At 45.0% G+C, this 26,903-nt stretch overlaps 1 protein-coding gene across 1 annotated transcript in view; it reads right to left on the bottom strand.

Moving 5' to 3' along the window:
* atrx (ATRX chromatin remodeler) overlaps positions 1-26,903 on the bottom strand; it is a 78,314-nt gene that overhangs the window by 35,804 nt on the left and 15,607 nt on the right. Inside the window, exons 9-21 of the mRNA XM_039012013.1 lie at positions 25,507-26,461; positions 22,782-22,845; positions 20,586-20,713; positions 20,274-20,453; positions 19,740-19,996; positions 19,361-19,546; positions 15,862-16,003; positions 9,591-9,700; positions 8,629-8,775; positions 8,284-8,461; positions 7,108-7,245; positions 4,101-4,276; positions 2,503-2,620 (exon numbers count right to left, since the gene is read on the bottom strand). Coding sequence (XP_038867941.1) covers positions 2,503-2,620; positions 4,101-4,276; positions 7,108-7,245; positions 8,284-8,461; positions 8,629-8,775; positions 9,591-9,700; positions 15,862-16,003; positions 19,361-19,546; positions 19,740-19,996; positions 20,274-20,453; positions 20,586-20,713; positions 22,782-22,845; positions 25,507-26,461 — 2,779 coding nt within the window. The remainder of the gene's footprint in view (positions 1-2,502; positions 2,621-4,100; positions 4,277-7,107; positions 7,246-8,283; positions 8,462-8,628; positions 8,776-9,590; positions 9,701-15,861; positions 16,004-19,360; positions 19,547-19,739; positions 19,997-20,273; positions 20,454-20,585; positions 20,714-22,781; positions 22,846-25,506; positions 26,462-26,903) is intronic.

The raw sequence follows: 26,903 nt of genomic DNA, 5'->3' as shown, positions 1-26,903 counted from the left end.
CGTTTAGACTAGAGACCAGACCTCTGGGTAATATTGAACTGTTTAGACTAGAGACCAGACCTCTGGGTAATATTGAACTGTTTAGACTAGAGACCAGACCTCTGGGTCATATTGAACCGTTTAGACTAGAGACCAGACCTCTGGTAATATGGGTCATATTGAACCGTTTAGACTAGAGACCAGACCTCTGGTAATATGGGTCATATTGAACCGTTTAGACTAGAGACCTCTGGGTAATATGGGTCATATTGAACCGTTTAGACTAGAGACCAGACCTCTGGGTCATATTGAACTGTTTAGACTAGAGACCAGACCTCTGGTAATATGGGTCATATTGAACCGTTTAGACTAGAGACCAGACCTCTGGTAATATGGGTCATATTGAACCGTTTAGACTAGAGACCAGACCTCTGGGTAATATGGGTCATATTGAACCGTTTAGACTAGAGACCAGACCTCTGGTAATATGAGTCATATTGAACCGTTTAGACTAGAGACCAGACCTCTGGGTAATATTGAACTGTTTAGACTAGAGACCAGACCTCTGGGTAATATTGAACTGTTTAGACTAGAGACCAGACCTCTGGGTCATATTGAACCGTTTAGACTAGAGACCAGACCTCTGGTAATATGGGTCATATTGAACCGTTTAGACTAGAGACCAGACCTCTGGGTCATATTGAACCGTTTAGACTAGAGACCAGACCTCTGGGTAATATGGGTCATATTGAACCGTTTAGACTAGAGACCAGACCTCTGGTAATATGGGTCATATTGAACCGTTTAGACTAGAGACCTCTGGGTAATATGGGTCATATTGAACCGTTTAGACTAGAGACCAGACCTCTGGGTCATATTGAACTGTTTAGACTAGAGACCAGACCTCTGGTAATATGGGTCATATTGAACCGTTTAGACTAGAGACCAGACCTCTGGTAATATGGGTCATATTGAACCGTTTAGACTAGAGACCAGACCTCTGGTAATATGGGTCATATTGAACCGTTTAGACTAGAGACCAGACCTCTGGGTAATATGGGTCATATTGAACCGTTTAGACTAGAGACCTCTGGGTAATATGGGTCATATTGAACCGTTTAGACTAGAGACCTCTGGGTAATATTGGTCATATTGAACTGTTTAGACTAGAGACCAGACCTCTGGGTAATATGAGTCATATTAAACTGTTTAGACTAGAGGCCAGACCTCTGGGTAATATGGGTCATATTGAACCGTTTAGACTAGAGACCAGACCTCTGGTAATATGGGTCATATTGAACCGTTTAGACTAGAGACCAGACCTCTGGGTAATATGGGTCATATTGAACCGTTTAGACTAGAGACCTCTGGGTAATATGGGTCATATTGAACCGTTTAGACTAGAGACCTCTGGGTAATATTGGTCATATTGAACTGTTTAGACTAGAGACCAGACCTCTGGGTAATATGAGTCATATTAAACTGTTTAGACTAGAGACCAGACCTCTGGGTAATATTGAACTGTTTAGACTAGAGACCAGACCTCTGGTAATATGGGCCATATTGAACCGTTTAGACTAGAGACCAGACCTCTGGTAATATGGGTCATATTGAACCGTTTAGACTAGAGACCAGACCTCTGGTAATATGGGTCATATTGAACCGTTTAGACTAGAGGCCAGACCTCTGGGTAATATGGGTCATATTGAACCGTTTAGACTAGAGACCAGACCTCTGGTAATATGGGTCATATTGAACCGTTTAGACTAGAGACCAGACCTCTGGGTAATATGGGTCATATTGAACCGTTTAGACTAGAGACCAGACCTCTGGGTAATATTGAACTGTTTAGACTAGAGACCAGACCTCTGGTAATATGGGTCATATTGAACCGTTTAGACTAGAGACCAGACCTCTGGTAATATGGGTCATATTGAACCGTTTAGACTAGAGACCAGACCTCTGGTAATATGGGTCATATTGAACCGTTTAGACTAGAGACCAGACCTCTGGTAATATGGGTCATATTGAACCGTTTAGACTAGAGACCAGACCTCTGGTAATATGGGTCATATTGAACCGTTTAGACTAGAGACCAGACCTCTGGTAATATGGGTCATATTGAACCGTTTAGACTAGAGACCAGACCTCTGGTAATATGGGTCATATTGAACCGTTTAGACTAGAGACCAGACCTCTGGGTAATATGAGTCATATTAAACTGTTTAGACTAGAGACCAGACCTCTGGGTAATATTGAACTGTTTAGACTAGAGACCAGACCTCTGGTAATATGGGTCATATTGAACCGTTTAGACTAGAGACCAGACCTCTGGTAATATGGGTCATATTGAACCGTTTAGACTAGAGACCAGACCTCTGGTAATATGGGTCATATTGAACCGTTTAGACTAGAGGCCAGACCTCTGGTAACCTCCTCCTCTCTCTCTTGAAACACACAGAAGTACAATGCTCCAGATAGGATCTGTAGTGTACACTAGATAAGGTAGGGGTTAGTGTGTACCTGTTAAGTGCTCCAGGTAGTGTCGGTATAGAGTACACTGGATGGGCGTGACTCTGACAGACACAACGTACTCATGTTTAGGAGGCAGGAACTTGGTCAGGGCAGAGTAGTCTCTTCTCTGGAGAGAGAGCAGAGAGAGAGAGAGAGAGAGAGAGCAGAGCAGAGAGAGAGAGAGAGAGAGAGCAGAGCAGAGAAAGAGCGAGAGCAGAGAGAGAGAGCAGAGAGAGAGCAGAGCAGAGAGAGAGAGAGAGAGAGCAGAGCAGAGAAAGAGCGAGAGCAGAGAGAGAGCAGAGAAAGAGAGGTTAACACAATTGTCGCTTCTCTGTGGAGAGGGACAGTTTAACAGCCAATTTCCTGTAATTCTATCAATTTTGTCACGTAAATACGATATCAGCGTGAGAGCGACTAACAAAATCAAAAATGGGGAGCCCCCTGGGGGTCAGGACCCGCCTAGAAAAGGGAGGCTGTGGGCCGCCAGCTACACATCCATCTCGTAGAGGACGTGAGCCCTCTCCTTCATGAGGCGTACACCACAGTGTTACCTGTACACATCCATCTCGTAGAGGACGTGAGCCCTCTCCTTCATGAGGCGTACACCACAGTGTTACCTGTACACATCCATCTCGTAGAGGACGTGAGCCCTCTCCTTCATGAGGCGTACACCACAGTGTTACCTGTACACATCCATCTCGTAGAGGACGTGAGCCCTCTCCTTCATGAGGCGTACACCACAGTGTTACCTGTACACATCCATCTCGTAGAGGACGTGAGCCCTCTCCTTCATGAGGCGTACACCACAGTGTTACCTGTACACATCCATCTCGTAGAGGATGTGAGCCCTCTTCTTCATGAGGCGTACACCACAGTGTTACCTGTACACATCCATCTCGTAGAGGATGTGAGCCCTCTCCTTCATGAGGCGTACACCACAGTGTTACCTGTACACATCCATCTCGTAGAGGACGTGAGCCCTCTCCTTCATGAGGCGTACACCACAGTGTTACCTGTACACATCCATCTCGTAGAGGACGTGAGCCCTCTCCTTCATGAGGCGTACACCACAGTGTTACCTGTACACATCCATCTCGTAGAGGATGTGAGCCCTCTTCTTCATGAGGCGTACACCACAGTGTTACCTGTACACATCCATCTCGTAGAGGACGTGAGCCCTCTCCTTCATGAGGCGTACACCACAGTGTTACCTGTACACATCCATCTCGTAGAGGACGTGAGCCCTCTCCTTCATGAGGCGTACACCACAGTGTTACCTGTACACATCCATCTCGTAGAGGATGTGAGCCCTCTCCTTCATGAGGCGTACACCACAGTGTTACCTGTACACATCCATCTCGTAGAGGACGTGAGCCCTCTCCTTCATGAGGCGTACACCACAGTGTTACCTGTACACATCCATCTCGTAGAGGACGTGAGCCCTCTCCTTCATGAGGCGTACACCACAGTGTTACCTGTACACATCCATCTCGTAGAGGACGTGAGCCCTCTCCTTCATGAGGCGTACACCACAGTGTTACCTGTACACATCCATCTCGTAGAGGACGTGAGCCCTCTCCTTCATGAGGCGTACACCACAGTGTTACCTGTACACATCCATTGAGCATCTCGTAGAGGATGTGAGCCCTCTTCTTCATGATCCGTACGTCCTGGTCCGTGGAGTCTGCTGCCTGCCCGTTCTGGATGGGGTTGACGAAGCGGTTCCTGAACTCCTTCACTGACCCCAGCAGGTTCTCCTTGATGAAGTTCACCATGCAGTGGTCTGGACAGGGAAAACACACAACATTAGTATTCACACCCCCCACCCAGATTTCTTCACATTTTGTTGTGTTATGAAGTGGGGATTAAAGTTGATTCCACTGTCATTTTTTGTCAACAAATCTTGGTAATGCCAAAGTAGAATTATATCCCTATCATAAAAATAAAAAATGAGAAATGAAACCGTAATATATCTTGATTATATAAGTTTTCACCCGAGTCAATACATGTTAGAATCATATTTGGCAGCGATTCCAGCTGGGAGTCGTCTTGGTTAACTCTCATAAGAGCTTTGCACACCTGGATTGTAAAATACTGTGTTTTCCCATTCGTCTTTTCAAAATTCTCTGCACAAAAAGTCATTGCGCAGAGAATCACTGTACCATCTAAACTGTTGTCAAATATAACCAAATACAACCATAATCAAAATATTGTATTTTTCAGCGGTTTGAAGCTGGTGTAAAAAAAATGTAAGTAAACAGGTAGAAAAAAATCAAACTTAACGAAGGCGTAGAATTATCTCACATAGAACAGATCTGCTTAGACTTGCTTTCAGTGACATATCTAGAACTCAAGATTCTATGTGAATTATAGATGTACAGTCGGAAGTTTACATACGCTGAGGTTGAAGTCATTAAAACTCATTTTTCAACCACTCCACAAATCTCTTGTTAACAAACTATAGTTTTGGCAAGTCGGTTAGGACATCTACTTTGTGCATGACAGAAGTAATTTATCCAACAATTGTTTACAGACGGATTATTTCACTTATAATTCACTGTATCATAATTTCAGCTGGTCAGAAGTTTACATACACTAAGTTAACTGTGCCTTTAAACAGCTTGGAAAATTCCAGAAAATTAAGTAATGGCTTTAGAAGCTTCTGATAGGCTAATTGACATCATTTGAGTCAATTGGAGGTGTACCTGTGGATATATTTCAAGGCCTTCCTTCAAACTCAGTGCCACTTTGCATTACATCATGGGAAAATCAAAATAAATCAGCCAAGACCTCAGAAAAATAATTGTAGACCTCCACAAGTCTGGTTCATCCTTGGGAGCAATTTCCAAACGCCTGAAGGTACCACGTTCATCTGTATAAACAATAGTACGCAAGTATAAACACCACGGGACCACGCAGCCGTCATACCACTCAGGAAGGAGACACGTTCTGTCTCCTAGAGATGAACATACTTCGGTGCGAGAAGTGCAAATCAAACCCAGAACAAGAGCAAAAGGACCTTGTGAAGATGCTGGAGGAAACAGGTACAAAGATATCTATATCCAGAGTAAACAAGTCCTAAATCAACACAACCTGAAAGGCCGCTCAGCAATGAAGAAGCCACTGCTCCAAAACAGCCATAAAAAAGCCAGACTACGGTTTGCAACTGCACATGGGGACAAAGATCGTACTTTTTGGAGAAATGTCCTCTGGTCTGATGAAACACAAATAGAACTGTTTGGCCATAATGATCATTGTTATGTTTGGAGGAAAAAGGGGGAGGCTTGCAAGCCAAAGAACACCATCCCAACCGTGAAGCACGGGGTTGGAAGCATCATGTTGTGGGGGTGCTTTGCTGCAGGAGGGACTGGTGCACTTCACAAAATAGATGGCATCATGAGGACGGAAAATTATTTGGATATATTGACGCAACATCTCAAGACATCAGTCAGGAAGTTCAAGCTTGGTCGCAAATGGGTCTTCCAAATGGACAATGACCCAAAGCATACTTCCAAAGTCGTGGCAAAATGGCTTAAGGACAACAAAGTCAAGGTATTGGAGTGGCCATCACAAAGCCCTGACCTCAATCCTCTAGAAAATTTATGGGGGCAGAACTGAAAAGGCGTGTGTGAGCAAGGAGGCCTACAAACCTGACTCAGTTACACCAGCTCTGTCAGGAGGAATGGGCCAAAATTCACCCAACTTATTGTGGGAAGCTTGTGGAAGGCTACCCGAAACGTTTGACCCAAGTTAAACAATTTAAAGGTAATGCTACCAAATACTAATTGAGTGTATGTAAACTTCTGACCCACTGGGAATGTGATGAAAGAAATAAAAGCTGAAATAAATCATTCTCTTATTATTCTGACATTTCACATTCTTAAAATAAAGTGGTGATCCTAACTGGCCTAAGACAGGAAACTTTTTTACTAGGATTCAATATCAGGAATTGTGAAAAAATGAGTTTAAATGTATTTGGCTAAGGTGTATGTAAACTTCCAGCTTCAACTGTATGTATGGGGGACAGAGGAAGGGGTAGTCATGGAAAAAATTATGTCAACCCCTACTATTTAACACAAGAGTCCATATAACTTACTATATTGAACAAAAACAACATGCAACATTTGACTGAGATACAGTTCATAGAAAGAACATCAATTTAAATAAATTAATAGGGCGCTAATCCATGGATTTCTCTTGGCTGGGCAGGGGCACAGTCATGGGTGGACCTGGGAGGGCTTGGGCCCTCCACCAACCAGAGGATCTGCAGAGAAGAATGGGAGAAACTCCCCAAATACAGGTGTGCCAAGCTTGAAGCGTCATACACAAGACTCGAGGCTGTAATCACTGCCAAAGGTGTTTCAACAAAGTACTGAGTAAAGGGTCTGAATACTAAATGTAAAATTTCAGTTTTGTATTTTTTATGAATTAGCAAAAATGTCTAAACCTGTTTTGGCATTGTCATTATGGGTATTATGTGTAGATTGATGAGGGGGGAATCCATTTGAGTAAGGCTGTAACGTAACAAAATGTGTTAAGAGTGCAGGGGTCAGAATACTTTCCCAATGCCCTGTAGGCTAGCGGTCTGGATATAACAGGAAGTAACGGACATACACTCTATGAGGTTGTTCTGCAGTGGTGTGCCGGTGAGCACCACTCTCCGTCGGGTCTTGATGGAGTTCATGGCTTTAGAGATGGCCGACGCTTCGTTCTTCAAGATGTGGCCCTCATCACAGATCACAAAGTCTGGGCCTGGGGAGGGAGTGAACACAGAGCAGAGAGAGTTAAAACCTCTTAACGCTGGGGGTCAGATTTTTTATTTTTATTGTTTTTTTTAAATAACGTTCCCAAGGTAAACGGACTATTTCTCAGGTCCAGATCGTAGAATATGCATATAATTTACAGATTAGGATAGAAAACACTCCAAAGTTTCCAAAACTGTCAAAATATTGTCTGTGAGTATAACAAAACTGATTCTGCAGGCGGAAACCTGTGTTTCCTGGACCGTCTTTCTCCCATTTAAAGGGGTATCAACCAGATTCCTTTTCCAATGGCTTCCTCAGGCTGTGACCAGGCTTTAGACATAGTTTCAGGCTTTTATTTTGAAAAATGAGCGAGATTTTTCAAAACTAGTCAAGTGTCCTCCGAATAGTTCCTGCACGCGAGAGAGGTAGCTCTCCATTTTCTTTTTCTCTCTTATTGAATAGGTTACGGTCCGGTTGAAATATTATCGATTATGTTTGTTAAAAACAACCTGAGGATTGATTATAAAAAACATTTCACATGTTTCTACGACCATTACGGATACTTTTTGGAATTTGTTCGAGCGGAACGAGGCTTTGGTTTTCTGAACATAATGCGCAACCCAAATGGCGTTTTTTTGTTATAAAAGTAATATTTATCGAACAAAAATAACATTTGTTGTGTAACTGGGAGTCTCGTGAGTGCAAACATCCGAAGATTATCAAAGGTAAGCGATTAATTTTATTGCTTTTCTGACCAAGCTAATATAAGGCTAACTGTTCTAGCATTGATTGATACACTCACAAAAGCTTGGATTGCTTTCGCTGCAAAGCATCTTTTCAAAATCTGACACGATAGGTGGATTAACAACAAGCTAAGCTGTGTTTTGGTATATTTCACTTGTGATTGCATGATTATAAATATTTTTAGTAATATTTTTGAATTTGGCGCCCTGCAATTCAGCGGTTTAGGAAAGTGATCCAGCTAACATAGAGAAGTTAAAAGAAACTGGATACAAGACCGTGTGTGTGTGTGTCCTCTACCTACCTGGGTCAACCAGGGTCTTCTGGAAGGTCTCTTTGAGTTTCTTGCTCTTGATGTTTCTACCCTGTGTGAGGTTACGGTACATCTCATAGCCAATGATCATGATCCCTCCATCCTCCTGCCACTGCTGCAGAGCAGCCGCTCTCTCCTGAGGTCGCTTCACCGTGGCCAGCTCCGTCACCTAGTGACAGACAGCGTAAAGACACACAGACAGCGTAAAGACACACAGACAGCGTAAAGACACACAGACAGCGTAAAGACACACAGACAGCGTAAAGACACACAGACAGCGTAAAGACACACAGACAGCGTAAAGACACAGACAGGTATATAAGAGTAAGTGTGTACCTCTAAACTCTCCTCATCCTTGAAGCCGTACTGCCACTTCTCAAACTCATTGAGCCAGTTGAGAACCGTGTTGAGAGGACAGACGATCAGAGCCGTGGAAAAGTCTAACTTTTCACACAGCAGTAGTGTGTGGAGTAGGGTTACCACCTAGTGATAGAAACAGGGTTAGATACAATATAGATATATACACATAGAGAGAGAAGTCTAACTTGTCACATAGCAGTAGTGTGGAGTAGGGTTACCACCTTGTGGTCAAAGTATGTAATGAGAGGGTCAGATGAGATAAATGGTTAGGAGTGGAGGTAGACATTATGCTCCTCCCACAACCCAGAAACATCCCGTTCTATAGGAAGACAACCGGCCAGAGACCCCGGCAGTCCACCGGCCAGAGACCGCGGCAGTCCAGAGACCGCGGCAGTCCAGAGACCGCGGCAGTCCAGAGACCGCGGCAGTCCAGAGACCGCGGCAGTCCACCGGCCAGAGACCGCGGCAGTCCAGAGACCGCGGCAGTCCAGAGACCGCGGCAGTCCAGAGACCGCGGCAGTCCAGAGACCGCGGCAGTCCAGAGACCGCGGCAGTCCAGAGACCGCGGCAGTCCAGAGACCGCGGCAGTCCACCGGCCAGAGACCGCGGCAGTCCACCGGCCAGAGACCGCGGCAGTCCACCGGCCAGAGACCGCGGCAGTCCACCGGCCAGAGACCCCGGCAGTCCACCGGCCAGAGACCCCGGCAGTCCACCGGCCAGAGACCCCAGCAGTCCACCGGCCAGAGACCCCAGCAGTCCACCGGCCAGAGACCCCAGCAGTCCACCGGCCAGAGACCCCAGCAGTCCACCGGCCAGAGACCCCAGCAGTCCACCGGCCAGAGACCCCAGCAGTCCACCGGCCAGAAACCCCAGCAGTCTACCGGCCAGAGACCAGTCTACCAGCCAGAGAAATAGGTAAAGGAATGAGTGGTACAGACCTGCAGTGTTTTTCCCAGGCCCATACAGTGAGCCAGGATACATCCAGAACCAGAGTTCTTGCTGGTTTTCTTCACCGACTCACAACAGCAGTCCCACATGAACTGGACCCCTAGAGAGACAGACATCTCACTCATCACCCAAAGCTCAGACCACAGAAATCCTGCCATTGTTGGCAGCACTGAACCCATGAAGCATCATTGACTTGATAAGTGAGTAAAAGACGGACACCCTCGTTTTCACCATAAACAATCAACATGATTAAAGACAAACATTGATACTGCTACTACTAGTAGTACTGTTACTACTACTACTACCACAACTACTACTAGTAGTAGTACTGTTACTACTACCACTACTACTACTACTAGTAGTAGTACTGTTACTACTACTACTGTTACTACTGCTGCTACTACTCCTGCTACTCCTATTACTGCTACTATTGCTGCTACTACTACTACTGTTACTACTATTACTACTACTACTGCTAATGTTACTACTACTGTTGCTGTTACTACTACTGATGCTGCTGCTCCTACTACTAGTGTTACTACTGCTGCTACTACTGTTACTACTACTACTACTGCTACTAATACTGCTACTACCACTACTACTACTGCTGCTACTACTACTGCTGCTGCTACTAATATTACTACTGCTACTACTGTTACTTCTACTACTACTAAGAGTGCTACTACTGTTACTACTACTGATGCTACTGTTGCTACTACTACTACTACTACTGTTGCTACTACTACTACTACTACTACTACTACTGCTACTACTAAGAGTGCTACTACTGTTACTACTACTGATGCTACTGTTGCTACTACTACTACTACTGTTGCTACTACTACTACTGTTGCTACTACTACTACTACTACTACTACTGCCACTACTGTTACTACTACTACTACTACTGCTACTAATACTGCTGCTACTACTGCTGCTACTACTACCGCTACTACTACTGCTGCTGCTACTAATATTACTACTGCTACTACTGTTACTTCTACTACTACTGTTGCTACTACTACTACTACTGTTGCTACTACTACTGCTACTACTACTACTGCTACTACTGCTGCTGCTGCTACTACTACTGTTACTACTACAACTACTACTACTGCTGCTACTACTACTGCTGCTGCTAATACTGCTGCTACTAATACTACTACCGTTACTACTACTACTAGTACCGTTACTACTACTACTACTACTACTGTTGCTGTTACTGCTACTGCTGCTACTACTACTGCTGCTGCTACTACTACTGCTGCTGCTAATACTGCTGCTACTAATACTACTACCGTTACTACTACTACTAGTACCGTTACTACTACTACTACTGCTGCTGCTACTACTACTACTGCTGCTGCTACTACTACTGCTGCTGCTACTACTACTGATGCTGCTACTACTGATGCTGCTACTACTACTACTGTTGCTACTACTACTACTACTGTTGCTACAACTACTACTACTGTTGCTACAACTACTACTGTTGCTGCTACTACTGTTGCTACTACTACTACTGCTGCTACTACTACTACTACTGTTGCTACAACTACTACTACTGTTGCTACAACTACTACTGTTGCTACTACTACTGCCGCTACTGTTACTACTACTGCTGCTGCTGATACTAATACTACTGTTACTACTACTACTGTTACTGTTACTACCACTACTACTGTTACTACTACTACTGCTGCTGATACTAATACTACTGTTACTACTACTACTGTTACTAACACTACTACTACTACCGTTACTACTAGTACTACTACTACCGGTACTACTACTACTGTTACTACAACTACTACTACTGTTACTACTACTACTGTTGCTGTTACTACTACTGCTGCTACTGCTCCTACTACTGTTACTACTACTAAGAGTGCTACTACTGTTACTACTACTGATGCTACTGTTGCTACTACTACTACTACTACTGTTGCTACTACTACTACTACTACTACTACTACTGCTACTACTAAGAGTGCTACTACTGTTACTACTACTGATGCTACTGTTGCTACTACTACTACTACTGTTGCTACTACTACTACTGTTGCTACTACTACTACTACTACTACTACTGCCACTACTGTTACTACTACTACTACTACTGCTACTAATACTGCTGCTACTACTGCTGCTACTACTACCGCTACTACTACTGCTGCTGCTACTAATATTACTACTGCTACTACTGTTACTTCTACTACTACTGTTGCTACTACTACTACTACTGTTGCTACTACTACTACTACTACTACTACTGCTACTACTGCTGCTGCTGCTACTACTACTGTTACTACTACAACTACTACTACTGCTGCTACTACTACTGCTGCTGCTAATACTGCTGCTACTAATACTACTACCGTTACTACTACTACTAGTACCGTTACTACTACTACTACTACTACTGTTGCTGTTACTGCTACTGCTGCTACTACTACTGCTGCTGCTACTACTACTGCTGCTGCTAATACTGCTGCTACTAATACTACTACCGTTACTACTACTACTAGTACCGTTACTACTACTACTACTACTACTGCTGCTGCTGCTACTACTACTACTGCTGCTGCTACTACTACTGCTGCTGCTACTACTACTGATGCTGCTACTACTGATGCTGCTACTACTACTACTGTTGCTACTACTACTACTACTGTTGCTACAACTACTACTACTGTTGCTACAACTACTACTGTTGCTGCTACTACTGTTGCTACTACTACTACTGCTGCTACTACTACTACTACTGTTGCTACAACTACTACTACTGTTGCTACAACTACTACTGTTGCTACTACTACTGCCGCTACTGTTACTACTACTGCTGCTGCTGATACTAATACTACTGTTACTACTACTACTGTTACTGTTACTACCACTACTACTGTTACTACTACTACTGCTGCTGATACTAATACTACTGTTACTACTACTACTGTTACTAACACTACTACTACTACCGTTACTACTAGTACTACTACTACCGGTACTACTACTACTGTTACTACAACTACTACTACTGTTACTACTACTACTGTTGCTGTTACTACTACTGCTGCTACTGCTCCTACTACTGTTACTACTACTACTGTTACTACTGCTTCTAATGTTACTACTGCTACTACTGCTACTACTGATGCTACTGCTGTAACTACTACTGCTACTACTACTGTTACTACTACTGCTGCTGCTACTAATATTACTACTACTGTTACTACTACTACTACTACTACTTTACTACTACTGCTACTACCACTACCACTACTACTGCTGCTACTAATATTACTACTGCTACTTATACTACTACTACTAGTGCTACTACTGTTACTACTACTACTACTGATGCTACTGTTACTACTACTGATGCTACTGTTACTACTACTACTGTTGCTACTGTTACTACTGTTGCTACTGTTGCTATTACTACTACTGTTGCTACTACTACTACTGTTGCTACTACTACTACTGTTGCTACTACTACTACTACTACTGTTGCTACTACTACTACTACTACTGTTGCTACTACTACTACTACTACTGTTGCTACTACTACTACTACTACTGTTGCTACTACTACTACTGTTGCTACTACTACTACTGTTGCTACTACTACTACTACTACTGTTGCTACTACTACTGTTGCTACTACTACTACTACTACTGTTGCTACTACTACTACTGTTGCTACTACTACTGCCACTACTGTTGCTACTACTACTACTACTACTGCTGCTGCTAATACTGCTGATACTACTACTACTACTGTTACTACTACTACTGTTACCAACACTACTACTACTACCGTTACTACTACTACTACTGTTACTACTACTACTGTTACTACTACTACTGTTGCTGTTACTACTACTACTGTTGCTGTTACTACTACTACTACTGTTGCTGTTACTACTACTACTACTGTTACTACTACTACTACTGTTACTACTACTACTAATGTTACTACTGCTACTACTACTACTACTAATACTACTACTGCTACTGCTACTAATATTACTACTGCTACTACTACTACTGTTACTACTACTGCTAATACTGCTACTACTACTACTGTTACTACTACTGCTACTACTACTTATGCTAATACTACTTATGCTACTGTTGCTACTACTGATGCTACTGCTGTAACTACTACTGCTACTACTACTGTTACTACTACTACTGCTGCTGATACTAATACTACTGTTACTACTACTACTGTTACTAACACTACTACTACTACCGTTACTACTAGTACTACTACTACCGGTACTACTACTACTGTTACTACAACTACTACTACTGTTACTACTACTACTGTTGCTGTTACTACTACTGCTGCTACTGCTCCTACTACTGTTACTACTACTAATGTTACTAATGCTTCAAATGTTACTACTGCTACTACTGATGCTACTACTGCTACTACTGATGCTACTACTACTACTGTTACTACTACTACTACTGTTACTACTACTGCTGCTGCTACTACTGATACTACTGTTACTACTACTGCTGCTACTACTGCTGTTACTACTAATATTACTACCACTACCACTAATACTGCTACTAATATTACTACTACTGTTACTACTACTGTTACTACTACTGTTACTACTACCACTACCACTACCACTACTACTGCTGCTACTAATATTACTACTACTGTTACTACTACTGTTACTACTACCACTACCACTACCACTACTGCTACTAATATTACTACTACTACTACTACTACTGCTACTTATACTACTACTACTAGTGCTACTACTGTTACTACTACTGCTGCTGCTACTAATATTACTACTACTGCTGCTGCTACTAATATTACTACTACTGTTACTACTACTGTTACTACTACTACTACTTATACTACTACTACTACTGTTACTACTACTGTTACTACTACTGTTACTACTACTACTACTTATACTACTACTACTAGTGCTACTACTGTTACTACTACTACTACTGATGCTACTGTTACTACTACTGATGCTACTGTTACTACTACTACTGATGCTACTGTTACTACTACTACTGTTGCTACTACTACTACTGTTGCTACTACTACTACTGTTGCTACTACTACTACTACTGTTGCTACTACTACTACTACTACTGTTGCTACTACTACTACTACTACTACTGTTGCTACTACTACTACTACTACTACTACTGTTGCTACTACTACTACTACTACTACTGTTGCTACTACTACTACTACTACTACTGTTGCTACTACTACTACTACTGTTGCTACTACTACTGTTGCTACTAATACTGCCACTACTGTTTCTACTACTACTACTACTACTGTTACTACTACTACTACTACTACTGCTGCTGCTAATACTGCTGATACTACTACTACTACTGTTACTACTACTACTGTTACCAACACTACTACTACTACCGTTACTACTACTACTGTTACTACTACTACTGTTACTGTTACTACTACTACTACTGTTACTGTTACTACTACTACTACTACTACTACTGTTACTGTTACTACTACTACTACTGTTACTACTACTACTACTGTTACTACTACTACTACTGCTACTACTGCTACTACTACTGCTAATACTACTACTGCTACTACTGCCACTGTTACTACTGCTACTGCTACTAATATTACTACTGCTACTACTACTACTGTTACTACTACTGCTAATACTACTGCTACTACTACTACTGCTACTACTACTACTGCTACTACTACTACTGCTAATACTACTACTGCTAATACTACTACTGCTAATACTGCTAATACTACTACTGCTAATACTACTTATGCTAATACTACTTATGCTAATACTACTTATGCTACTGTTACTACTGTTACTACTACTACTACTGCTACTACTACTACTACTACTGCTAATACTACTACTGCTACTACTGCCACTGTTACTACTGCTACTGCTACTAATACTACTACTGCTACTAATATTACTACTGCTACTACTACTACTGTTACTACTACTGCTAATACTGCTACTACTACTGCTACTACTACTACTGCTAATACTACTACTGCTAATACTACTACTGCTAATACTACTACTGCTAATACTACTTATGCTAATACTACTTATGCTAATACTACTTATGCTACTGTTACTACTACTGATGCTACTGTTACTACTACTGATGCTACTACTACTGCTACTGATGCTACTGCTGCTGCTGCTACTACTACTGCTCCTACTGTTGCTAACAACATGTGTCTCTCACCGTCGACCTGGTGTGGTTTGAGTTTAGTGACCAGATTGCGGTGGACCTGCACCATGGGCTCCTTGGTCTCCTCGTCTACATCCAGCACCAGCTTGGTTGTGATTGGACAAGCCACGGCAGACGCCTCCTCCACCACGAGTACCTGGTCGGGAGGGACATATAGAGTCTAGTCTAAAAGCATTACAGTCTGTACATACAAATACATTTATTCTGCTGGTTGGGACAGGTTATGTTCCTAGGAGTATAGGGCAGCTGGGAGACTGTTCTGCTGGTTGGGACAGGTTATGTTCCTAGGAGTATAGGACAGCTGGGAGACTGTTCTGCTGGTTGGGACAGGTTATGTTCCTAGGAGTACAGGGCGGTTGGGACAGGTTATGTTCCTAGGAGTACAGGGCAGCTGGGAGACTGTTCTGCTGGTTGGGACAGGTTATGTTCCTAGGAGTATAGGGCAGCAGGGAGACTGTTCTGCTGGTTGGGACAGGTTATGTTCCTAGGAGTACAGGGCAGCTGGGAGACTGTTCTGCTGGTTGGGACAGGTTATGTTCCTAGGAGTATAGGGCAGCAGGGAGACTGTTCTGCTGGTTGGGACAGGTTATGTTCCTACGAGTATAGGGCAGCCGGGAGACTGTTCTACTGGTTGGGACAGGTTATGTTCCTAGGAGTACAGGGCAGCCGGGAGACTGTTCTGCTGGTTGGGACAGGTTATGTTCCTAGGAGTACAGGGCAGCTGGGAGACTGTTCTGCTGGTTGGGACAGGTTATGTTCCTAGGAGTATAGGGCAGCAGGGAGACTGTTCTGCTGGTAGGGACAGGTTATGTTCCTAGGAGTATAGGGCAGCTATGAGACTGTTCTGCTGGTAGGGACAGGTTATGTTCCTAGGAGTACAGGACAGCTGGGAGACTGTTCTGCTGGTTGGGACAGGTTAGTGTCCTAGGAGTATAGGGCAGCCGGGAGACTGTTCTGCTGGTTGGGACAGGTTATGTTCCTAGGAGTATAGGACAGCTGGGAGACTGTTCTGCTGGTAGGGACAGGTTATGTTCCTAGGAGTATAGGGCAGCTATGAGACTGTTCTGCTGGTTGGGACAGGTTATGTTCCTAGGAGTATAGGGCAGCAGGGAGACTGTTGTGCTGGTTGGGACAGGTTATGTTCCTAGGAGTATAGGGCAGCAGGGAGACTGTTCTGCTGGTTGGGACAGGTTATGTTCCTAGGAGTACAGGGCAGCTGGGAGACTGTTCTGCTGGTTGGGACAGGTTATGTTCCTAGGAGTACAGGGCAGCTGGGAGACTGTTCTGCTGGTTGGGACAGGTTATGTTCCTAGGAGTATAGGGCAGCCGGGAGACTGTTCTGCTGGTTGGGACAGGTTATGTTCCTAGGAGTATAGGGCAGCCGGGAGACTGTTCTGCTGGTTGGGACAGGTTATGTTCCTAGGAGTATAGGGCAGCCAGGAGACTGTTCTGCTGGTTGGGACAGGTTATGTTACTAGGAGTACAGGGCAGCCGGGAGACTGTTCTGCTGGTTGGGACAGGTTATGTTCCTAGGAGTACAGGGCAGCCGGGAGACTGTTCTGCTGGTTGGGACAGGTTATGTTCCTAGGAGTACAGGGCAGCTGGGAGACTGTTCTGCTGGTTGGGACAGGTTATGTTCCTAGGAGTATAGGGCAGCTGGGAGACTGTTCTGCTGGTTGGGACAGGTTATGTTCCTAGGAGTATAGGGCAGCCGGGAGACTGTTCTGCTGGTTGGGACAGGTTATGTTACTAGGAGTATAGGGTAGCCGGGAGACTGTTCTGCTGGTTGGGACAGGTTATGTTCCTAGGAGTACAGGGCAGCTGGGAGACTGTTCTGCTGGTTGGGACAGGTTATGTTCCTAGGAGTATAGGGCAGCAGGGAGACCGTTCTGCTGGTTGGGACAGGTTATGTTCCTAGGAGTATAGGGTAGCTGGGAGACTGTTCTGCTGGTTGGGACAGGTTATGTTCCTAGGAGTATAGGGCAGCAGGGAGACTGTTCTGCTGGTTGGGACAGGTTATGTTCCTAGGAGTACAGGGCAGCCGGGAGACTGTTCTGCTGGTTGGGACAGGTTATGTTCCTAGGAGTACAGGGCAGCTGGGAGACTGTTCTGCTGGTTGGGACAGGTTATGTTCCTAGGAGTATAGGGCAGCTGGGAGACTGTTCTGCTGGTTGGGACAGGTTATGTTCCTAGGAGTATAGGGCAGCCGGGAGACTGTTCTGCTGGTTGGGACAGGTTATGTTACTAGGAGTATAGGGTAGCCGGGAGACTGTTCTGCTGGTTGGGACAGGTTATGTTCCTAGGAGTACAGGGCAGCTGGGAGACTGTTCTGCTGGTTGGGACAGGTTATGTTCCTAGGAGTATAGGGCAGCAGGGAGACCGTTCTGCTGGTTGGGACAGGTTATGTTCCTAGGAGTATAGGGTAGCTGGGAGACTGTTCTGCTGGTTGGGACAGGTTATGTTCCTAGGAGTATAGGGCAGCAGGGAGACTGTTCTGCTGGTTGGGACAGGTTATGTTCCTAGGAGTATAGGGCAGCCGGGAGACTGTTCTGCTGGTTGGGACAGGTTATGATCCTAGGAGTATAGGGCAGCAGGGAGACTGTTCTGCTGGTTGGGACAGGTTATGTTCCTAGGAGTATAGGGCAGCTGGGAGACTGTTCTGCTGGTTGGGACAGGTTATGTTCCTAGGAGTATAGGGTAGCTGGGAGACTGTTCTGCTGGTTGGGACAGGTTAGTTCCTAGGAGTATAGGGCAGCTGGGAGACTGTTCTGCTGGTTGGGACAGGTTATGTTCCTAGGAGTATAGGGCAGCTGGGAGACTGTTCTGCTGGTTGGGACAGGTTATGTTCCTAGGAGTATAGGGCAGCTGGGAGACTGTTCTGCTGGTTGGGACAGGTTATGTTCCTAGGAGTATAGGGCAGCAGGGAGACTGTTCTGCTGGTTGGGACAGGTTATGTTCCTAGGAGTATAGGGCAGCTGGGAGACTGTTCTGCTGGTTGGGACAGGTTATGTTCCTAGGAGTATAGGGCAGCTGGGAGACTGTTCTGCTGGTTGGGACAGGTTATGTTCCTAGGAGTATAGGGCAGCTGGGAGACTGTTCTGCTGGTTGGGACAGGTTATGTTCCTAGGAGTATAGGGCAGCCGGGAGACTGTTCTGCTGGTTGGGACAGGTTATGTTCCTAGGAGTATAGGGCAGCTGGGAGACTGTTCTGCTGGTTGGGACAGGTTATGTTCCTAGGAGTATAGGGCAGCAGGGAGACTGTTCTGCTGGTTGGGACAGGTTCTTCCACTCTATTCAAAGAGTGCATTCAGTACATTTAAAACTCACTGTGGAAACATGGCTGCTACCATGCTCTTATCTGAACCACAATGCACCACACATCTATCTGGCTCCTTAGCGTACCATCGGGCAGAAGGAGTAGTTGACTCATTGATAGACTGAGTCTATCTTCATTTCGATGCCATGACAACAGCTCACACAGTTGACTTTTTACCTCTCTGAGTTTCTCCCTGAGCTGCTCCCTCTCCGAGATGCGTCTCCTCCTCTCCTCCTCCTCCTTCAGGGCATCCCTCGTTTCCATCCTCAGCTTGTCGTCCTTGAGGATTTTTCTGATCTTCTTCCTCTGTCCTTTAGGAGTGTCTCCATCCTCCTTCCCCGAGCCGTCCTCTCCTGACCCGCTCTGGAGGAGAGAATGAGGGTTAACCTCTGACCTTTCAACTTCAACCCCCAGGGGTCAACTGACCAATCTAAATCACACATTGTGACCTATGATGTTTTAACAATCAAACATTGACCAATCAATGAATTCCAGACCAAATTCACAAATATAGAATTGTTTAGGAGTAAGGAGAAAGTCCTCTCCTTCCCCATACCTTCTCGTCAGATGAAGAATCCTGGACCTTGATGCGGCGCCGTTTCTTCTTCTGGGCGTAGCTCCTCTCCTCCTTCTTCTTCTTCTTCTTCTTCTTCTTGGAGGAGCGAGTGGTCCTCCTGTGGCTACTGCCTTCCTTCTCAGACTCCGACTCCTCCTCTGACGACGATTCCTTCTCACTGATCTCCTCACTAACTCCTGACTCACTGCTGCTCGCTGCCTCCTTAAAGTCTGAGTCTGCTGAGTCATCACTACCCACTGGAGAGGGGGAGGGAGGAAGAGAGAAGAGGGGAGGAGAAGAGAAGACAGGGAGAGGTTAAGGGGAGTGAGAGAAAGAATGAGAGAGGAGAGGGAGAAAGAGGGGGATAGAGAGAGAGGCGGGAGGTAGAGTTGATTGAAAACAGTCATCAGTTTGCAGAGTAGGACTTTCATTCTGTTCCATAGGTGTTAATACACCGGCCTAGACAGACCGGGCCAGCTAGAGAAACCAGGCCAGCCAGCCAGACCGTGCCAAACAGCCAGACAGCCCTCGTACCTTTCCGTCTGTTCCTCTTGGTCTCCTTCTTCCCCTTGCTGGCTGGTTTCTCCTTCTCTCCCGACTCCACTTCGTGCAGCGTCAGTTTGTGGCGGAGCAGCCGGTGGCGACGCCCCACACTTTTCTTCACGTCCACGTCAGAGCCAGAACCCCCTTCATCATCATCATCATCGTCTTCTTCTGTTGAGTGGAACAAGCAGTTATTTATGGTTTCTACATCTAGTCTAGTGACATAAACCATTAGTGGTGGAAAGAGGCACTGCAGAATCACTGTATCAACGAGTATGAAATTTAGAAGTGAATGTAGCTCACCCTCCTCCTGCTCCTCTCCTCCCTTCCCCTTCTTCTGTTCCTTCTCTTCTCCGTCCTCGTCAGAGCTCTCCTCCGCTCCTGAAGAGTAGTTAGCCTTGATCTGGGCCAGCAGCATCTTCTTGGCAATTCTATTAAGGAGGAAGACATTTAAATCAATGTTATTTGTCACATTCTCCGAATACAACAGGTGTAGTAGACCTTAGTGAAATGCTTACTTACAAGCCCTTAAACAATGCAATTCAAGAAATAGAGTTATAATATTCACAAAAAAACAATTACAACGAGGCTATATACAGGGGGTGCCGGTACCGAGTCAATATGCAGGGGTACAGGTTAGTTGATGTAATTTGTACCAGAAGGTAGGGGTAAAGTGTATATGCATAGATAATAAACAGCGTGTAGCAGCAGTGTAGATACAGCCTTTCAAAACACTTCATGGCTACTGACGTGAGTGCTATGGGGCGGTAGTCATTTAGGCAGGTTACCTTCGCTGTCTTGGACACAGGGACTATGGTGGTCTGCTTGAAACATGTAGGTATTACAGACTTGGTCAGGGAGAAGTTGAAAATGTCAGTGAAGACACTTGGCAGTTGGTCCGCGTGTGCTCTGAGTACACGTCGTGGAAATCCGTCTGGCCCAGCGGCCTTGTGAATTTTTGACCCATTTAAAGGTCTTGCTCACATCGGCTACGGAGAGCGTGATCACAGTCGTCCGGAACAGCTGGTGCTCTCATGCATGCTTCAGTGTTGCTTGCCTCGAAGCGAGCAAAAAAGGCATTAAGCCCGTCTGGTAGGCTCGTGTCACTGGGCAGATCGCGGCTGGGATCCCCATTGTAGTTGTAATTGTTTGCAAGCCCTGCAACATCCGACGAGCATCAGAGCAGGTGTAGTTGGATTCAATCTTAGTCCTTAGTTAGTGTATTGAAGCTTTACTTGTTTGATGGTTCGTCTGAGGGCATAGTGAGATTTCTTATAGGCGTCCTTGAAAGCGGAAGCTCTAGCCTTTAGCTCAGTGCGGATGTTGCCTGTAATCCATGGCTTCTGGTTGGGATATGTACGTACGGTCACTGTGGGGACGACGTCGTCGATGCACTTATTGATGAAGCCGATGACTGAGTTGGTGTACTCATCAATGCCATTGGAGGAATCCCAGAACATATTCCAGTCTGTGCTAGCAAAACAGTTGTAGCATAGCATTCGCGTCATCTGACAACTTCGGTATTGAGCGAGTCACTGGTACTTCCTGCTTTAGTTTTTGCTTGTAAGTAGGAATCAGGAGGATAGAATTATGGTCAGATTTGCCAAATGGAGGGCGGGGGAGAGCTTTGTATGTGGAGTAAAGGTGGTCTAGAGTTTAAAGTACCCAGCCACCAGGAGAGCATTTTCTTGTTTGCTTATACAACTTGTTGAGTGCAGTCTTAGTGCCAGCATTTGTTTGTGGTGGTAAATAGACGGCTACGAAAAATATAAATGAAAACTCTCTTGGTAGATAGTGTGGTCTACAGCTTATCATGAGGTACTCTACCTCAGGCGAGCAATACCTCGAGACTTCTTTAATATTAGACATCTCGCACCAGCTGTTGACAAATACACACCACCCTCGTCTTGCCGGACTTAGCTTCTCTGTCCTGCCAATGCACGGAAAACCCAGCCAACTGTATATTATCCGTCTCTTCGTTGAGCCACGACTAGGATAGTCTTGAACGGAGCTCATCCAGTTTATTCTCCAGTGATTACACGTTGGCCAATAGAACAGATGGTAGAGGCGGATTACCCACTCGCAGACTAATTCTCACAAGGCACCCAGATCTCCACCCCTTGTACCTCCATCTTCTCTTAACACGAATTACGAGGATTTGGACCTGTTCTCGGAGAAGCAGTACATCCTTTGCGTCGGACTCATTAAAAAGTCTTTGTCCAGTCGAGCAATGTAATCGCTGTTCTGATATCCAGAAGCTCTTTTCGATCATAAGAGAAAGTAGCAGCAACATTATGTACAAAATAAGTTACAATGTGAAAAAACACAAAATAACACAACTGGTTAGGAGCCTGTAAAACAGCAGCCACCCCGTAAGTCAAGGAAATAAGAAAAGGAAAGGAAATAAGAAAAAAGATTGAAGGATGTTCGTCAGCTGGTAGAGAAGCATGCAGTTCAGGACATATTTGCTTTGTCTTGAATGAAAATACTTTTTAATACCTGTTCTCTGGATCATCGTCCTCCTCATCAGCCATCTGAGAAGCGTCATGTTTACCTTCATCTCCTTCAGACACACAGAAAAGGGTCAGGGGTTAGAGACAGTGTTTTTCCATAAGAGACGGACGTCAGTTAATCAGCTACATTTTCCACTTCAGATAAACTAGGATACTTTTAATTTAAAAGTCTTAGTTTGCCAGTCTGTCGGATCGTCTCCTGCTATAATGAATAATATGCATCTACTAGCCATCTATTGATAGGATAGTCCTGTCCGTCACAAAGCGAGAGATGACAGGGTAACGCATTCTGCCATATGTCCCGCCCCCCGGTACAATTTCTGCACACTGTGGTTGCAGTTTAATTTCCTTACAGAGCATGCTGGTGAATTAGAATGTAACGTAAATGGTAATGACGAGTGAAAATCCACTTGGCCTAATTGTTTTCTGGCACATGTATTTTCTTTGGCCTGTTTCACATAGCAAGCCACGCGGAGTCACGGCAGGCTATTTACTGTGCTTTGACAACTGAACAGCAAGTGTTGACTATTTTATAAAAGGTGTAGAACTGAATAAAGTTGATCTCCTGTACACCTTTGCTGTTTATAAATCATACAACGTGGTTATATGTCCATGGTATTGCAACGGGACAAGTACACCAAAGGATTTCCTAGGTTTCCTTTCCTAGGATGTCAGGGCTGGCCAGACGGTGATGCTAAAGTGAGTTTATGGTGCTAGGCTCGCCGCCAAACAGGCTCTCGCCGGGCTCGCCGCCAAACAGGCTCTTGCCAGATTCACCATAAACAGGCTCTTGCCAGATTCACCATAAACAGGCTCTTGCCAGATTCACCATAAACAGCCTCTTGCCAGATTCACCATAAACAGCCTCTTGCCAGATTCACCATAAACAGCCTCTTGCCAGATTCACCATAAACAGCCTCTTGCCAGATTCACCATAAACAGCCTCTTGCCAGTTTCACCATAAACAGCCTCTTGCCAGTTTCACCATAAACAGCCTCTTGCCAGTTTCACCATAAACAGCCTCTTGCCAGTTTCACCATAAACAGCCTCTTGCCAGATTCACCATAAACAGCCTCTTGCCAGATTCACCATAAACAGCCTCTTGCCAGATTCACCATAAACAGCCTCTTGCCAGTTTCACCATAAACAGCCTCTTGCCAGTTTCACCATAAACAGCCTCTTGCCAGATTCACCATAAACAGCCTCTTGCCAGATTCACCATAAACAGCCTCTTGCCAGTTTCACCATAAACAGCCTCTTGCCAGATTCACCATAAACAGCCTCTTGCCAGATTCACCATAAACAGCCTCTTGCTAGATTCACCATAAACAGCCTCTTGCCAGTTTCACCATAAACAGCCTCTTGCTAGATTCACCATAAACAGCCTCTTGCCAGTTTCACCATAAACAGCCTCTTGCCAGTTTCACCATAAACAGCCTCTTGCCAGTTTCACCATAAACAGCCTCTTGCCAGATTCACCATAAACAGCCTCTTGCCAGATTCACCATAAACAGCCTCTTGCCAGTTTCACCATAAACAGCCTCTTGCCAGATTCACCATAAACAGCCTCTTGCTAGATTCACCATAAACAGCCTCTTGCCAGATTCACCATAAACAGCCTCTTGCCAGGCGCACCATTGAATTAAAGGCCAACTACACCCAAACATTTTAATTGATCAGGTTTTTCCCAGATATCAAAGCGGTCTCCTGATGAGGTTTAAGCAATGTTGTGGACTTAGAACATCCAATTAGTTGTTCTAGTATTTTAAAAAGTGTGATTTCGATATAAAAAAACAGAAACCTGTAAAAACTAAGAGAAAACGGAATTTGGGAAAGAAAATGTAATCAGACAAAATAAACAAATTTTATAGGGTCCTAACTAATGATAATTTCACATTAATTAGGATATGTAAAATCAGAATGATAATACTGAAAACCTTGTAAATTGTTCAATGCAACCTTAATTTAATGAAGTGGGCTACTTAATTCATTTTTAATATAATACATAATTTAAAGAACAAACATCATTGGGCTAACTCATATCTTGTAGTAAAACTTTAAAGACACCTAAACTCAAGAGAAGACAGGTTGAAATGTTGTCTCATTTAGAAAATAATCCTGATCATATCGGCCCAGATCATATTCAAAACAACAATACAATGTCATTTAAATTGTAAAGTCTTTCTTTACCAGAGCTCTCTATCTCTGTTCCTGGAGAGCTACAGACCTGTAGGTTCACACTCAAACCCTAATCTAGCGCACCTGACTAATAATTAGCTGGTTGATAAACTGAATCATGTTCGGTTACAACTGAGGTTCGAGTTACGACCTACAGGAGGGTATCTCTCCAGGAATCAAGGTTGGAGAGCCCTGTTCTACACAAAACCACAACTAATTCTTCCAATCTGGGAGGTAAACTAGAAAAAGTGTAAAATAATTTCACTGTCTATTTCGGATTGAATCTGGTACATTCTAGAGTTCCTTTGGCCAAAAATGCCAACCCTGGGTGTCCAGCCTCAGACCCCGGGGCGCCTGGCTGGCTACTTTTTCCATTTGGATGGCTACTCTATGTACTTGTGGAAAACACTGCAGAGGTCAGGTGTCAATTCAGTGGAGTTTAGGTCAAGTTGTATTGACAACACAGTGTACCATCTGCCTTGTAGAAACGGAGAGTCCAATATACAGCTTTCAGAAACAACAGCTCTACTCACCTGAGGACTGGTGGAAGGTTCCCCTCCCTGCTACCACCGTCTCCTCCACGATGGGTTTAATCTTCTGCTGGTCTCCACTCTCCTCTCCCGACCCTCCTTCTCCTCCCTCCTCCTCCACGTCATCAGACGATGAATCTTGTTGCTTGGCTCCTCTACCTCTGGCTTTGCGTTTCAGTTCGTACGACCGCCTCCGATCCCCGCCCTTGTTCTCCTTCTCCTCTCTTTCTTTCTTCACGCGGCTGCTCCTCCGTTTCCCCGGCCCCAGTTTGCTGAGTCCCTTCATCTCCTTCTCCAGGTCAGAGTCGGAGTTAGAGGAGCCGTCCGAGTTCTTCTTCTTGGATGTCTTTTTGGCAGAAGCCGTGGAGGACTTCTTCTTCTTCTTCTTCGCGTCTTCGTCTGAGTCGGACTCTGAGTTGTCTGAATCGTCGACTTTCAGTTTGCGTTTGGCCGCCAGCTTCTTCTCAGTCTTCACCTTGTCATTCTCCTCCTCCTCTCCGTCTTTCTTGCTGAGTTTGAACTGGCATCTTTTGAAGCTCCTGTTACCCTCGTTACCATCGGCGTCCTGCTGTGCATCCTCGTCCGAGCTTTGTTCCGCCTCTGCAGTCTGGAGCAGGATGTCCGGAACCTCGTCAGAGTCAGAGTCCACTTCTTGTTTAGAAGGGTCAGCGGTCACCTTGGAGGAGGCATTGCTCTGCTCCTCCTCCTCCTCACGTTCCTTCTCCGAGCTGCCTTTGGTTCTACTCTTCAGCCTGCTGGGAGTCTCTGAGTCGCTGTTCTCCTGAGAGGATTCGGCCATCTTGTTCTTCCCGTCCGGTGACTTCCTGAGGGGTGTGGTCTTTGTGCGGCTGGAGCGACGGCTGTCCTCCTCAGAGCCCGCACCTTCCTCCACCTCACTCTCCTCCTTCCCTCCATCCTTACTCCTCTCCTTCTCCTTCCCTCCAACCTTACTCCTCTCCTTCCCTCCATCCTTACTCCTCTCCTTCCCTCCATCCTTACTCCTCTCCTCCTTCCCTCCATCCTTACTACTCACCTTCCCTCCATCCGTACTCCTCACCTTCTCCTTCCCTCCATCCTTAATCCTCTCCTTCTCCTTCCCTCCATCCTTAATCCTCTCCTTCTCCTTCCCTCCATCCTTAATCCTCTCCTTCTCCTTCCCTCCATCCTTACTCTCCTTCTCCTTCCCTCCATCCTTACTCCTCTCCTTCTCCTTCCCTCCATCCTTACTCCTCTCCTTCTCCTTCCCTCCATCCTTACTCCTCTCCCTCTCCTTCCCTCCATCCTTACTCTTCTCCTTCCCTCCATCCTTACTCTTCTCCTTCCCTCCATCCTTACTCTTCTCCTTCCCTCCATCCTTACTCTTCTCCTTCCCTCCATCCTTACTCTTCTCCTTCCCTCCA

This window comes from Salvelinus namaycush, chromosome 17 (assembly GCF_016432855.1).
Source record: "Salvelinus namaycush isolate Seneca chromosome 17, SaNama_1.0, whole genome shotgun sequence".
Lineage (NCBI taxonomy): Eukaryota > Metazoa > Chordata > Actinopteri > Salmoniformes > Salmonidae > Salvelinus > Salvelinus namaycush.
The sequence above is the reverse complement of the archived record's forward strand: the minus strand, read 5'-3'. Positions and strand labels throughout refer to the sequence as shown.